At 38.3% G+C, this 15,943-nt stretch overlaps 1 protein-coding gene across 1 annotated transcript in view; it reads left to right on the top strand.

Annotated features, from left to right (window-relative positions):
• Positions 1 to 11,556, top strand: part of LOC119728514 (venom phosphodiesterase 2-like) — a 29,590-nt gene extending 18,034 nt beyond the window's left edge. Inside the window, exons 16-28 of the mRNA XM_038200785.1 lie at positions 168 to 252; positions 420 to 460; positions 2,803 to 2,924; positions 3,839 to 3,905; positions 4,023 to 4,110; positions 5,138 to 5,340; positions 6,207 to 6,267; positions 6,850 to 7,004; positions 7,942 to 8,101; positions 8,838 to 8,918; positions 10,023 to 10,161; positions 10,874 to 11,024; positions 11,348 to 11,556. Coding sequence (XP_038056713.1) covers positions 168 to 252; positions 420 to 460; positions 2,803 to 2,924; positions 3,839 to 3,905; positions 4,023 to 4,110; positions 5,138 to 5,340; positions 6,207 to 6,267; positions 6,850 to 7,004; positions 7,942 to 8,101; positions 8,838 to 8,918; positions 10,023 to 10,161; positions 10,874 to 11,024; positions 11,348 to 11,509 — 1,515 coding nt within the window. The 3' untranslated portion in view covers positions 11,510 to 11,556. The remainder of the gene's footprint in view (positions 1 to 167; positions 253 to 419; positions 461 to 2,802; positions 2,925 to 3,838; positions 3,906 to 4,022; positions 4,111 to 5,137; positions 5,341 to 6,206; positions 6,268 to 6,849; positions 7,005 to 7,941; positions 8,102 to 8,837; positions 8,919 to 10,022; positions 10,162 to 10,873; positions 11,025 to 11,347) is intronic.
• The last annotated feature ends 4,387 nt before the right edge of the window (positions 11,557 to 15,943 follow it).

The following is a 15,943-nucleotide window of genomic DNA, read 5'->3' as shown; positions in this document are numbered from 1 at the left end:
CGGAGGTCGCAGGTTCAAGCCATACTCCAGTCAATTTCTTTGTTCAAATTTTAAAAAAAAATAAATATAATTCACCTAGTCAGTTTCCTTTTGTGGCGTATTTGAGTATTTAAATTTGTTTGGAAGTACGAAACAAGCTTCTTTCACATTGTTGATGGAATTTTCAGAAAGATGGCATCAACTTCACAACAAGTGATTACTACAGTCGATCCACGGCAGGCTGCATGATGCGATACAGCAATAAACCCGATAGTGAGTTGTGTTCCAGGTTTCCAAAATTTGTATCAAAACAAAAACCCATAATTTTCAAACAATGGGTGTAGAGAAAAATGAGAAGTATTTGTTGATTGCTTTTAATAACAACATTAGTGAACAAACAAAAAACTTAGCTTTTCGTTTTGCTAATTGCTACATTTCAGCTGTGCTTAAAGATCCAAGAGATATCGTCGATAGGTTGAAGGTAAGACATTTCTCCCTTTTTTATAATGTCTTTTTAATTAAAAATACTTTTTGTAATATTGGGTTTTGCCCTTTACCAACATATTTTTGTGTGATAATGTGTGTCGCTTCCTTAGCGCTTTCCACCAAAGCTAGGTGTCAAAGCGTTTCACAGTTATTGCCCCTGTTCATCAGGCTATGAAACAAGTTTTTGCAGCAGCTCGAGATCAGTGCAATCTGGTCTCTACCCTCACAGGTACCCATTTATACTCCTGGGTTGAGACAGGCAATTGTAGTAAAGTGTCTTGCCCAAGAACACAAGCATCAGTGCAATCTGGTCTCTACCCTCACTGGTACCCATTTATACTCCTGGTTGGAGAGAGGCAATTGTAGTAAAGTGTCTTGCCCAAGACACAAGCATCAGCGCAATCTGGCCTCTACCCTCACAGGTACCCATTTACACTCCTGGGTGGAGAGAGGCAATTGTAGTAAGTGTCTTGCCCAAGACACAAGCATCAGTGCAATCTGGTCTCTACCCTCACAGGTACCCATTTATACTCCTGGGTTGAGACAGGCAATTGTAGTAAAGTGTCTTGCCCAAGAACACAAGCACCAGTGCAATCTGGTCTCTACCCTCACAGGTACCCATTTATACTCCTGGTTGGAGAGAGGCAATTGTAGTAAAGTGTCTTGCCCAAGAACACAAGCACCAGTGCAATCTGGTCTCTACCCTCACAGGTACCCATTTATACTCCTGGGTGGAGAGAGGTAATTGTAGTAAAGTGTCTTGCCCAAGAACACAAGCATCAGCGCAATCTGGCCTCTATCCTCACAGGTACCCATTTATACTCCTGGGTGGAGAGAGGCAATTGTAGTAAAGTGTCTTGCCCGAGAAAACAAGCATCAGCGCAATCTGGTCTCTACCTTCACAGGTACCCATTTATACTCCTGGGTGGAGAGAGGCAATTGTAGTATAGTGTCTTTCCCAAGAACACAAGCATCAGTGCATTCTTGTCTCTACCTTCACAGGTACCCATTTATACTCCTGGGTGGAGAGAGGCAATTGTAGTAAAGTGTCTTGCCCAAGAACACAAGCATCAGTGCAATCTGGTCTCTACCCTCACAGGTACCCATTTATACTCCTGGGTTGAGACAGGCAATTGTAGTAAAGTGTCTTGCCCAAGAACACAAGCATCAGTGCAATCTGGTCTCTACCCTCACTGGTACCCATTTATACTCCTGGTTGGAGAGAGGCAATTGTAGTAAAGTGTCTTGCCCAAGACACAAGCATCAGCGCAATCTGGCCTCTACCCTCACAGGTACCCATTTACACTCCTGGGTGGAGAGAGGCAATTGTAGTAAGTGTCTTGCCCAAGACACAAGCATCAGTGCAATCTGGTCTCTACCCTCACAGGTACCCATTTATACTCCTGGGTTGAGACAGGCAATTGTAGTAAAGTGTCTTGCCCAAGAACACAAGCACCAGTGCAATCTGGTCTCTACCCTCACAGGTACCCATTTATACTCCTGGTTGGAGAGAGGCAATTGTAGTAAAGTGTCTTGCCCAAGAACACAAGCACCAGTGCAATCTGGTCTCTACCCTCACAGGTACCCATTTATACTCCTGGGTGGAGAGAGGTAATTGTAGTAAAGTGTCTTGCCCAAGAACACAAGCATCAGCGCAATCTGGCCTCTATCCTCACAGGTACCCATTTATACTCCTGGGTGGAGAGAGGCAATTGTAGTAAAGTGTCTTGCCCGAGAAAACAAGCATCAGCGCAATCTGGTCTCTACCTTCACAGGTACCCATTTATACTCCTGGGTGGAGAGAGGCAATTGTAGTATAGTGTCTTTCCCAAGAACACAAGCATCAGTGCATTCTTGTCTCTACCTTCACAGGTACCCATTTATACTCCTGGGTGGAGAGAGGCAATTGTAGTAAAGTGTCTTGCCCAAGAACACAAGCATCAGTGCAATCTGGTCTCTACCCTCACAGGTACCCATTCATATAATCCTGGGTGGAGAGAGGCAATTGTAGTAAAGTGTCTTGCCCACAAACACAAGCATCAGTGCAATCTGGTCTCTACCCTCACAGGTACCCATTTATACTCCTGGGTGGAGAGAGGCAATTGTAATAAAGTGTCTTGCCCAAGAACACAAGCACCATGTTCCCTGTCGGGGTTCAAAGCCATGTACCATGGCACATGGGTCAAACACCATCATCCATTGGACCAAAGTGCTCCACTTTATAAAACCTGTTTACTCAAGTGTTGTCGTGAGTGTTCACCTTTAGAGTTTGTTCATCACAGGAGCACTGTGGAGTTTTGTGAATTTAGCCAGTAATTTTGTCTGTATATTGAACAGTGTCGAGATCCCAATGTCATCCCGTACGTCAAGAAAGACATGCCTAAGAGATGGCACTACATGAACAGCAAACGTATTGAAGATGTTCTGATACCCGTCAAAGAGGATTTCGCCATCACAAAGTAAGTTCATTCATTTTGTAGTAATCACAATATACTTTAAATCAGTTTAATCGAGGCAAATTCTTTAAATAGGTGATTGTAATAGGTTAATAAGTTTAATAAAGTCACTTTCTGAAGGTAAAAAAGTATGACTTTACCTCCTCTAAAAATGATTCTAAAACTACCAACTGTTAATCGAAAGGAGAATATTAGCAAAACATTTGGCTTGTATTTATTTGTAGGTGACATATTCATGTTTGTTCCATTTGTACAAATATTAGGGACAAAAAAAAATGACGTTTTTAAATCCACTAGTACATTGCATAGGAATATCACATTTTGCAACAAGTATGCCAACTTCGAGATGAGCTAGAAACCAAACAAACATAATTATACCCATAATTTTTGGACATTTTCTAGAAAACATGTTGGGTTATAATTTTCATCAAAGTTCTTCTCAAGATCACATGATCAACAATGTCAAAGTAAAGTTCAAGAGGTCATCTTACTTATGATGTAACCTTTCCAAAAAAACCAAGATCAAAAAAATTTGGCCCACTGGTTATGGGGATATGGTCATTTGAAAATTGGTGACCACGCCCAATTGGCCAAATTCTCCAAAAAATGTTGGGCAGTAGCATAAAAACTGTTGGTTCAATGGCGCTATAACTTCACATTTCACTTTTTTCTGCCTAAACTACCCCATACACTTAATATGAACTGATTTTAAGGAGGTGGGGTTTAAAGTTTCAAATTTTTTGGGTGAATTGACGCAGAACGACCCAAAAGGTGAAATGTGAAGGAAATAATAGGAGCAATTTAACGTTGAAATTGAAAAAAACATTCAACATCAGAATTCTTCACTAGGGTCTATAAATGTTTATACTCTGAACAATGGCATTTTTAATGCAGCTTTCAAATGATCAATCTTACAGTGTGAATCTTCCAAGTAATTGTGACGGGGGCGGCCACGGATACGACAACTTAGCCAGACAGATGCAAGTATGTAGACATTTTATTCTTCAAACTCTTTTTGTTTTCAGTGAGATTGTCAGCAATGCTTTTCAATAACAAATGACAGAGCATCATATTTTGTTGTATTTGTGTTTTTTTTTACAGTCCCTGTTTCTTGCATACGGCCCAGCTTTTAAGAAGAATTTAAAGATAGAACATTTTCAAAATATTGAACTTTTCAACATAATGTGTGGTAAGTACTTTCTTCCAATTCTCAAAAAATACTTGTTCTTCATGATTTACTAGTCTTTTTTTTATTTTATAGTTTTTATAATTGTTCACCTACTAGGGGGCTGTCACATTAAGTGCATGCCTCTAAATTACAAGATTTACTTTTTTCTCTATCCTCATTTTACATTCCGTTTGTTTTGTTATGTGCTTTTTTAGGGGGCTGAATTTGTTATGGTATTTAATAATAATAATAATGGCATTTATATTGCGCAAAATGTATAAACATATGTTCTAATGTGCAATACAATAAAAATTACATGAAGGATAAAACCGTACTATATTTTAATCAAAACTACAATACTATACCATTATTGAGTAAAACCATTATACAATCAAATTTTACAGGCTAAACATCTAAATTTCAAATGAACCATTAAAAATCACCACGTGCACAATTACACATAAAAAGCCTTCTGAAATAAAAAGGTTTTCACCTCACGTTTAAAAGTCCCCAGTGTTTCTTGGCATCTAATGTGACCAGGTAACTGGTTCCAAAGCTGAGGACACCAGCTACCATAAATGCTCTCTCCCTGAGTTTATTAGAAGTACAAGGGGAGACCTGTAACTTCAGCTGGCAAGATGATCTCAGAGAATATGAGGACTCACTCAACTGAACAAGATTACAAATTTCTTGTTTTCCTATTACTGTCCGTAGTTTTTTCGTTGAGGTCAAACAAACAATAAAATTACGAGAGAGGATGCATTTTACCACTTTTGAGAGCCACATAGACCGGACTCATTGTATGTGCGTACTTGTTCATACGCACAACTAATTTTATTCTAAATGTGCACAAATCTATAGAGTCTTCGCGTGAGCGGCAGCCGTATTCCACAATGCGTTCAAATGTCTCTCCCAGTGGACTCTCCAATTCTTACCGTTGAGGGGGTACTTGTGCGCGGAGCCTATTTCTGCAGGTTTATGCATCGGTTTAGAACTGTCAACAAGTTTTGACAATTTTTTTTTTCATTTTGAATTATTTTGTGTACAGATGTGCTCGGTATACCAGCCCCAGCCAATGATGGGGAGAACGGACGTCTTCATGAAATCCTGCAGAATCCTCCTTCTCTTCCACCCTTCAATGAATCGTCTTATTCCTCCTCGTTGTCTTGTCCTTACCCCGCGACCGATCAGAGTTACTCGGACCGACTGAGTGTCGATGATTCCATGTGCACTTGCACTGACGAAGTGGCTGTGAGTGTCTTTATTTGGAAGTTTTGTTTAAGCAAAGATGTAATGTTGCAACCTGACGCTACTTCAGCGGTTGTGTACAAAGTCTATGGAAAGTCAAGAAAATGTTCTAAGTATTTCCTTACAAACTTGGAAATCAAAATAGGTTTTGCCCTTCACCGACGTATAAACACTGTATACTCAGTGTGTTACCTCCCGAGTGAAAGTTGGAAAAAATCGCTCGGGTGGGACTCAGGTGGGACTCGTAACACACCGAGTATACAGTGTTTATACGTCGGTGAAGGGCAAAACCTAATTTCATTTACATCACCCCGACGCAAAATTCCATCTTATGAAAACTTGGAAATGTTTCTCAGTCCCAGATTCATGTCTTATCATCGTTTTTGCAATGACTGACCTTCATTGAGATGATATATGAAGAAAAAAAGCAGCAGCAGGTTGCAACATTCTTTCCTAATAAAGCTAAGAATCTTTGAGATAAGATGGAAATTGCCAGTTTTCAATGAGGAGCAACACCACAGAAATGTAGCATTTTATTTGAATTCCTCACAAGTCTTCAAAAGTCCAGTACAAGTCCATCAGAACTTAATTACATAACGGTTAGTCCCAAGTCCCAAGATAAGTACAAATGAACAAAGACAAAGGCAATGACGAATTTTTGTTATTAATTATTCCCTGTAACTTATGTCTAGACGTGTGGTACTGTCTGAGGCAGATGATGATGAAATTAAAAAAAACTAAAACATAAAAAAAAGGTCGAGAAAAAAAAATCAAAAACATATTTAACTTTCAGTCAAGACTGAAGACTGAATTGTTTTTCAGATCTATTTTATGTTAGAAAACACATATTTTCTCTTTTTTCCCTGCAGACTATGACCAACAAAACAATCCAAGAATTTGACGAGCAGCTGAATTTATCTGACAGCGAAAGTAAGTAAATATTTGATCATTGATTGAAATCTCTTTATCATATTGCCAATACCTTAGGCCCAAAAGATCTTTACCATACTGCCACCATTTCAGTCATGTTCCCTGTATCCAATCACAGTACTGAATGATAATTTTTGTTGTGCAAAAAGGAACCAGACTATTTTTCCTTCCAGCCTCGCTTTGGTAATATTGATTTGAACGGGAAAAAATCAAGATGGCCACAACATGATAATGGTCTATTCACACTATCTAAAATCTCCGTGTTGAACCCTGGTTGAACGCAGATATTTCAGAAACCCCTTTCACACTAGCAGAATCCAACACGGCTTCTATACGGGTCCAGCGTTCTACACGGGGTAAAATCCGACCCTGGTCAGGGCCAGGGTTGAGAGCCTCTACCCAGGTAGAAAATCCACAATTAGTGTTAGTGTGAACAGTTTGCCTTGCCTACCTGGGTTTGATGGGACCTAGTTCTGCTTATGGTAGACCCGTGTTTGTTTCAGCACGGGTACAGGCAAGACAATAGTGTCAAAAGGCCTAAGAAAGTTTCAACTTCCCATTATTTTTTCTTCTTGAATATAGAAACAGCGGCAAGGACCATGCATGCTTTGTTTGGAGTTCCCAAGGTGACATTTAGGACTGATTACTGTGAGTTGGTCCAGACCAACTACATCACAGCATACAGCCACGAACTGAAGATGCCTCTCTACACGTCCTTCACTCTCAACAAGAAAGATGTAAATTATAGTGACATCCGAACATATCTTACCCGGTTCATACTCCATGCGAATGCGAATCAAATTTGACGTCATGAGGCATTCGCTGCGAAACTCGCCCAAGTTAAAATGTGTTCAACTTTCGCGAATTCACAGCAAAAGTTGCCCTGACATCACAAATTCGCTTTCAAATTCGCTTCCGCGCTGGGTATGAACCGGCCTTAAGAGATAAAACTGAGATTTTCCGATAATTTTTGTTAACAGGTTCCCTCTTAAAATCAGGGAAACCTCAAAAATAAAATGAGTTTCCATTTTTCAATTCAGGGAAAACTCAGAAAATGTGGGTAAAAACATTTTAAAAAATTGGGTCGAAAACTCTGGGAATTTAAAAGTGACCCGGAAGGAAAAGCGTTTTGCCAGTTTGGTGTGTGTCCATCTTGAGCCATGTTGTGTCCATTGACTGACTGGCTGTGGTGGGTTTTTAGTGTTTATGCAGTGTGAATATATACACACATCTTCAGACAGTAACAATTGGCTGTGCTGCGTCACCTCGTGACTTCCCAGCAACCTCGTTAAAGTGAAAACATTTCTCATTGAAGTTCGGAAATTTTTCAGGGAAATATCAGGTAAAACTTATTTTGTTTTTGTAAAGTTAGTGCCGAGAACCCTGAATAATAGGGAGGGATGACCAAACTTTAAAAAAATAAAACTGTTTTTGACGATCCTCTCCAGAAATAATTTGGTTGTGTCGTTCACCAACATAATTGCATACTCGGTGCTGTCTGGATGATTGGGTGGGACTCGAACCCACGATCTCCTGCTTACTAGAGCAGGCATCTTACCACTTGACCACTGAGCTTACCGTGGTCAACTGGCCAGTTCGAATCTGATATAGCAGTGGGTACCACCCTCATTAACTGAAATGAAATTTAGTCAAATGGTTTTCTTTCTTTTTTAGTCACATGGTAGTGCTCCAAATTTGACCTGTGCCAGAACTGATGTTCGTGTTGGAGCAGATGTAACTCCAAACTGCACTGACTATAACAACATCCAGTCACCCAATGGTGATGCAGACTTTGACCCGACGAATATCGTCATGGGTTTCTCCTATTCACCAGGTAAGAAAGAAAACAAAATCAGGAACAATGTTGAAATCCTGAAGTTAGGAAAACTTTGTAATTGCAGCTCACTGAAGAAAACTGAACCATGCATGTGACGATGTTTCACACAGGGAGACATTTACCAAGCAAAGGTAATTGGTCGAAACCAAAGCTAGTATTCACTGTAGCGGTAAAAAAAAATTTTTTTTATAAGTTGCTGTTTGAAATTTCACATGAATTCATACCAGAAGTGAATAAAGTTGGGGGAGGATTGGGCCGGGGAATGTTTGCTGTATGTGGTTGAAGTTACCCTGTCTCTTTGTTTGCTTGATGATTTGTTGTATTTGTATCCTCTATTATTCTTTGTTATTAATTTCTGTATTGTCATCAGTATATTGTGTTCTTTATGCAAGTTTCATCTTTTCTTGTGCTATGGTTTTGGATGAATTTACATACATATTTTTTTCCATCGGAAGTGTAGGAATAGCAACCTGACAGTTTATAAGTTAATTTCTTTTGCAATTCCTAAGGGGTTCCGCTTTGTTTCGTCTGATTTATTGTATTGTGGGTGTCCTACTGCTCTTTATATCTATATAATTTTTATAATTTTCTGTAAATCCTGAATCTTATCTGACTTTATTATTTTTTTATGATGGCATCTGTGATTTTTTTTCTGGACTTTTCACACTGAAAATTAAATACCAAATGAAAGGCAATGAGGTTAGCCATAATGGTTTATATTTTTTTCCCTCAGGCTTGACTGAAACATTGGATGCTGAGATGGATGCACTCATCACATCCAACTTGGTGCCACAATTCACTGGATTTATACGAGGTCAGGACCCTTCCTGCTTGTCAATCAAACCGTGGGCATTGACCAATTAGATCAAGGCTTTTGGTCAGGTGACCGTGGCAGCTCAGTCAAACTCATTCATAATTTTGTGAAAAATGTTAACACAAAGTCAAAGTGGGCGGGGCTTATGATCAAATCTGGATATTTATGACCAATTAGATCACGACTTTTGTTCAGGTAATCATGGCAGCTCAGTCAAACTCATTCATAAAGTGAAAAATATCATGAACACAAAGTAAAGGTGGGCGGGGCTTATGATCAAATCTGGATTTTTATGACCAATTAGATCACGACTTTTGGTCAGATGACCATGGCAGCTCATTCAAACTCATTCATAAAGTGAAAAACATGAACACAAAGTAAAGATGGGCGGGGCTATGATCACATCCGCAACGGTCCATTAAAGAACACAAATAAAGTCCAACTGCTAACTAGAAGACGAAATTACTATTTTATGACATTTTTTCATTTCCTTTTTAAATTACAAAAAGGAGGATCTCGAGTCAACTTGAAAAGAAGCTTGTATATTTAATGAGCAGTTACATTCAAGACTTAAATGCGTACCTGTTTATATGGATGATCATTGAGATATAAGAATGAACATTGTGAAGAACTTTTATATTTGGAAAAAGATTATGTTGAACTTTGAAAATCTGAAGTGGAATTCGTTGGACATAATTATTCTAAGATACACCTGGCTCAAAAAGAAACTAAGCAGTTTTTATAATCAGCCTTGTTTGACCATTTCTCTCGTTTGGATATTTTTAATGGCCGTTGTAACACACACTTGATGCAGGCCCCGCATTCAATTGTCTGTTGCAATGCCCATTGAAAATCTTGATTGTGCAACTTTTGGTTTGGGGTTTCAGGAGCTTCAGCCCTTGCGCTCTCGTTATTTCTCACACAGTGTTCCCAAGTGAGGTATCAAATTGAACCGGAAAGTTTCCATGACAAAACTTTTATTTCAGATCTTTTGTTCACCGAGAAATGTCCAAACAAGGATGATTATAAAAACTGCTTAGTTTCTTTTTACGCCAGGTGTAGACCAAGTTTTCAGAAGTTTCACTAATTCTGCTGCTTTTTCAGATGTATGGAGTGGTTACTTGGATGACTACTTACCTAAATGGGCAGATAAATACAACGGTATCAACGTAGTGACTGGTCCAATATTTGACTATGACTTGGACGGCCTCAGAGATTCCATGGATGTTATAACTCAGAAAGGGTGGGTGACAGTTTCACTTGATTTTCATTTAATGCTGTCTTGTCTGATCATTACAGATGCAATGTTATCAGCTAGATGTAACCTAATCAAACCCATCCCTTTTAACCTATTAGTGTACCCCAAAAAAGACCTGAGCAAGAATGTGACTCGCTTCGTCTTGACTCAGTCGACCTTGATGACTCGACTCTGGTCTGACTCAAGTCACAATTTTCAGGCAACTGACAAATTGACTCAATTAGAGTCATGGTGAGAAAATCACTTGAATCACCTCAAACTGACTCTAATTGAACTGAGCAAGAATGCGACTCCGATTTCAACTTGACTTGACCCCGATAACCTAATGACTCAACTTGACTCATCATTGCCCTAGGATTACTTGACTGAATTCAAGTCAAAGTGACTCTTATAGAACAGAGCAAGAAGTGTTTAAACTCGATTCAACTTGACTCGACTTTGATAACTCAACTTGATTCAGCCTTGATGACTCAACTTGACTCATCCTTGCCTTAGAATTACTTAACTCAATTCAAGTCAAAATGACTCTAATAGAACAGAGCAAAAGTGTAACTCGATTCAACTTGACTCAATCTTGATGACTCAACTTGATTCAACCTTGATGACCCAACTTGACTCAAGTCGTTAAATTCAGTGATTAGTTACAACATTTGAATTACTCCAATGTTTTCTCTTAAGAATTATATGTTTTTTGCAGGGAAAAGCTTGGAGACACAATGATACCAACTCACTACTTTGTCGTAATCACAACATGTTCCTCCGATGACCAACCCATCAGTAAAGACTGTCCATCGCTCACTCCTCTAGCCTTCATCCTTCATAACAAGGATGGCATACAGGCTTGTCAGGTAGCAACATTTATCTTATTTCATTTGCACCTAAAGATCATTGTCGAACCCTTTAAGATTGGCTGTGTATGTTCCAAGGAGTTAAGATAGAACCATGTGGAATGGACTACAATCACAGTCCTCTGTGGGTCAATTCAAAATCAGTTTCAGGAACCATCTTGACTGCTGGTGACTAGCCTGTGTTTAAAATATAGCATGGGAAGTGGATTGACATTTTGACTGTCTGTGACTGATTATTTAGCAGGAGGGTTAAGAATATCAATTTTCATATCTGTTACAAATTTTTCTCACATTTTCCCCAAATGATTTTCTTGTTTTTCCAGAGCCAACTTGATTACATGGAGGCTAACACTGCAAGAGTGAAGGACGTGGAGCTTCTGACTGGTCTAAGGTTCTATCCCGATCTGGAGCGCTACCAGGCAATACATCTCAGGACCTATAATGTGTTGAGGGAGCAGTTCTTTGAGTATTGGGATAAGAATTGAATCAGCCTCAGCGTTGTTGTCGAGTCTAGGACAAGCCCACCACAAGTCCAGTCCAGTCACAATAAGCCCGCTCGGTATTTCAATTGTGCCAGCGCACAATGATATGGGTCATGGATCATTTGGGATAATCGTGAAGGCACATGAACACGCAAGGAGATGAACGCACGACGCTCGCGTGTTAATAGGGCTCGCTCAATGACGGCCATCTCTGTAGGAGAACTGCAACTGCGTATTTTACGCAATCAAGCACGCATTGCGTAGTGTTGAAAATGTTCCAAACATGCGCGCTTGTTGCTCGAAATGTGTTCGAAATACGACGCAGCCGATGCCCATTATGCAAGTTGACGCTCAAAATGCCGATGCACGTGGATGGTCTGTAGGAAATGACGTCATTTGAATGAGACCTATAAGGAGCAGAATGGGCATTTGCCTAACATTCCAAAACATCACGTCAGCGATTTTATCCTGAATGACCTTTGACCTGGACTTCGTCATTGAGATACCGAACTGGCTTATTATTTTGAAACATTGATAGAACTTTTCGTTAAATGTTAAAACGAAAACACTAATTTGTTGTTGTTTGTCTTGTTTTTATTTGTTCATGAAACACTGTTGGTTTATTATTGTCACTTTGAAGCCAGCGTGCTGAGCGTTGCCCTTAAGGAATCATCTGCGAAATTTTTCCGCGAAGTTTATCTTTCTGACTTCCTGCTTCATGTTTTAAAGGTAATATACAACATTTGCAAACATCAAAAAACAAAACTATCAAATATTATGAAATGCCTTACTTAACTGTAAGTGAATGATAGTCTCAAGCATCCTGTGAAATCATGGCACCTGGTGTGCTGTCATTTTCAAGTATTAGTGGAATGTTTATATCAATTTCCAATGATGGTCAGTCGACCATCGTTGGGAAAAAAACGACTTTTTTTCCAAATGCTACCCCCAATTTACCAAATTTAGTCCATTTTGTTTGCAATTGGTTACACAGCCGTGAACGGGTGCAAGCAAGCTAGTCTGGTTCTCTGACCTGACAATTCCCGACATATATAAATTGCTCCATTTCGTCTGAAGTAGGTTCAGGGAACAAGACTACAAGAACAGCATTTTTGTCTTGGTTTTGCAGCATCTATGGACACAAAACTTTAAACAGGCCAGTGTAACAATATCTGCTCTAAAATACCAACCCCCAAATCCATCCATTTCTGAAAATTACAGCAAAAGCAAATGTTGTATAATACCTTTAAGCAGAATTCAGATGCCAACAAACATTCCCAGTTTTACCATTTGTAGATCTTTAGCTTTTTGATATCTGTCAGAAGAGGCCACTACTTAGCCCAAGGAAAAAAATTAACCCGTTTGTCATCCCTGCCCGCCTCCTTTTAAAAAAAATTGTTTTTGTTTGAATCATAATTTGAAATATATTTTATAAATAATATCAATATATTGTCAATTTTATTAAGTATGTAGAAGGATGACAGTTCCCTCGGACACAATTTTGTATCAGCAAACGAGTTCGAGAAAATGGAAGAATCAAGCCGCCATCTTGGAAAAAAAAAAGGGAAACAAATGTCCACCTTCATTTTTTTTCTAAAAGCCTGGATGAGAAGTTATCTATTTTATTTTTACTCGGCCTTAGAGTTAATTTGCATGCTTTTTCTTTTGATTGTCATTTTTTGTGTTTAACTTTATACCTATTTTATACTAATTTGTAATGGACACTGATTTTTTAGGTTTACACACACCGTTTTTTTAATGTTGTCTTGAATATTAATCAATAATGACTAATCTTTTATTTTCTTTAAGTTTATTTTTATGTTTGATTTTGCATGTTTTCTAATTTATACATGAGTTTTCAAACGTTTTCAAACATTTCAAGAACGAGGCAAATATTAAGAGTTTTCACTTTCTTTATTACAAATTACATAAATTATACATGTGTTAATCAATGCTACCATTTCTTGCAATCAATCCGTACACTGCTTAACGATCTATTTACAAAAAAAGGTTACAAATTGGGGTTTCAATGAGGCATTTATTCTGTGTGGTGCGGAGAAACCCTAAGCTTGCTTTAACATTGCCTCCTGGAATATTTACTTGCAGTTTCACAGATTATTTGTAATTTTTTTTAGCAGTTGTGTTTTTGCACCGTTTTCCACTCTATTTTCATGCATGTATATTTATGCAAGCAACTAACCCGCAAAGAAAATGAATAAATACAATTTTAATTCTTAATTTAACTCAAATCAAATAGCATGATTAATATACAGGTTGGTGCAAAAAGAAGGAAACCCACTTTTGACAGCAATTTTCGCCTACTTGTTGAGCATATTTCAAAAATTAAATGTAATGGTATTAAAATATCGATCTTTAAACATTAAGTGACGAAAAAATGATTGCAAATGCATATTTTGTCTCTGAGATATGGTAGTTTAAACATTTCATGTGCCAAACCTGTTTGTCCATGGACAGCTTTATTCCATCCGCTTGACTGAGCTCCGTAGCTTGATTTGAAGACAAAAAACACTACATTAGACTTAAACGTGGACAACAGTGATTTTGGTGACTTTGATATAATAACACTATTCTTGCGATTTTTTAAAACATTTTTGTCACCACGTATGATTGAAGAGCTATACTTCACTACGTTATAAAAAACAGTTCAAATAAGTTAAGTAAGGTTGAAATTCCTGTCAAAAGTTGTTTTTCTTCTTTTTGCACCACCCTATACAAGAGGATGCGAACATATTTTTGCAAAGGCCCCTCCCCTCAATTTCGATCTACCCCTCAGAGTTGCAATGGATCGATCCATTAAGCCCCGCCCACTACACACATGGGCCACTCCAACACCACACTGCATGTTCTAGATGCGCTGTGATTGGTCAGAACACCAAGGGGTGGAGCCTAATAGATCGGTCCATTGATGAGCAGGTAAACATGTGCACTGTACAAAGCAAGCCATGCCAAAAAAAATAATAGATCATTAAATAATTTGATTCTTAAATAAGACAGAGCAAACTTAAATATATACCTGTAAAAGATTATCAAATCAAAATACAGTTGAACAAAAATATTTAAATAAGCCAAAAAGAATGTGTATGCAATGGTCACAAATTTGTTATATTCCATATACCTTTTCAATTCTCTACATGGAAAGAATGTTGCAACCTGACGTCACTTTTTTCTTCATATATCGCAACAAAGGTCAGTCATTGCAAAAATGTTGAAAAGACATGAATCTGGGACCGAGAAATCTTTCCAATTTTGGTAGGAAATACTTCGAAAATTGTCTTGACTCTCCATAGACTTTGTACACAACTTCTGAAGTGGCGTCAGTATACTACATATTTTTCCCTCTATATTGCTTTCAACTCAACAAAACAAAAATACAAAATAATAAAACAGCCTACATTTTAGTACTCACTGCAGAAAAACAAACTTTAAACTTAGGAAAAAATATTTTGCGAGCAGGTCGTTTTTATAAATATTGGCCCTGAAATGGGTTTTTCATTTTTTATTCATTTTCTATGTTATTGCTTTGATGTGCTATCCGCAACCTTCCTTAATCTATACGTGTATTTTCACGTGAACAAAAAATGGACACAAACGGGATTCACTGCAAAGTGAAAAATATTCACGACTGGTAGTGATTCCTCATTCTCGCTTGTGCAATGCCCAGCTCATGTACAGATTTTATACAACATATTTACATAACTTTGACACATAATCAATCCTGCTTGCCCAACCATAGAGGAGTTTTACAATTGAAAGCATTTCTTTCAGATAAAAATTGGTTAAGCTCTGGTCCAGTTATACCATTGATACACATGCAGAGATTATTCTGAAATAGCGAAAAATGTCTGCTGCATGTATAGTATGCCAAATATATAAACTTTCGCGAGTGTCATTGCGAGTTAAATGCACATCAACGTGAAATCTGTTTTCCATGTAGCCTGGTTTTCATTTTGAAAAATTCCGGGCCCACAAATGGCATTCGAAACCTTTTTTTTTTTTCATTGTCTGAGAAGTTACTAAGTAATTTGTAAAGTTAATACCCAATTCCACAATCCATTTATGGGTACCCGATCCCATAATCTGAAACCCGTTCCGATGCACACCCCTATATCAAAATCACCTTGCAAGTAAGTCTACGAGGTATTAATTTTTTCCAAAATTGTACCCCTAATGTCCGTAAGCTCAGACTTATCCTGTATTGAGGTACACATTACAAAGCAGTTAAGTACATGAATTTGCTGAGGATTGAAAGTTAGGGTGACCAACCATTACTGGTTCTCCGTTGCAGTTTGATTTGACTTTAAGGCCCATTCTGGACGCTGTGCTACTGCCGTGCCAAACTCACTTAATTTGGCTTTTTAAAATTCGGCACAGCGATAGCACGGCGTTTAGAACCATTTGGCTCCAGAAATTGAGTTT

The sequence above is a fragment of the Patiria miniata genome, unplaced genomic scaffold, assembly GCF_015706575.1.
Source record: "Patiria miniata isolate m_02_andy unplaced genomic scaffold, ASM1570657v1 HiC_scaffold_20, whole genome shotgun sequence".
NCBI classification, from domain to species: domain Eukaryota; kingdom Metazoa; phylum Echinodermata; class Asteroidea; order Valvatida; family Asterinidae; genus Patiria; species Patiria miniata.
The sequence above is the reverse complement of the archived record's forward strand: the minus strand, read 5'-3'. Positions and strand labels throughout refer to the sequence as shown.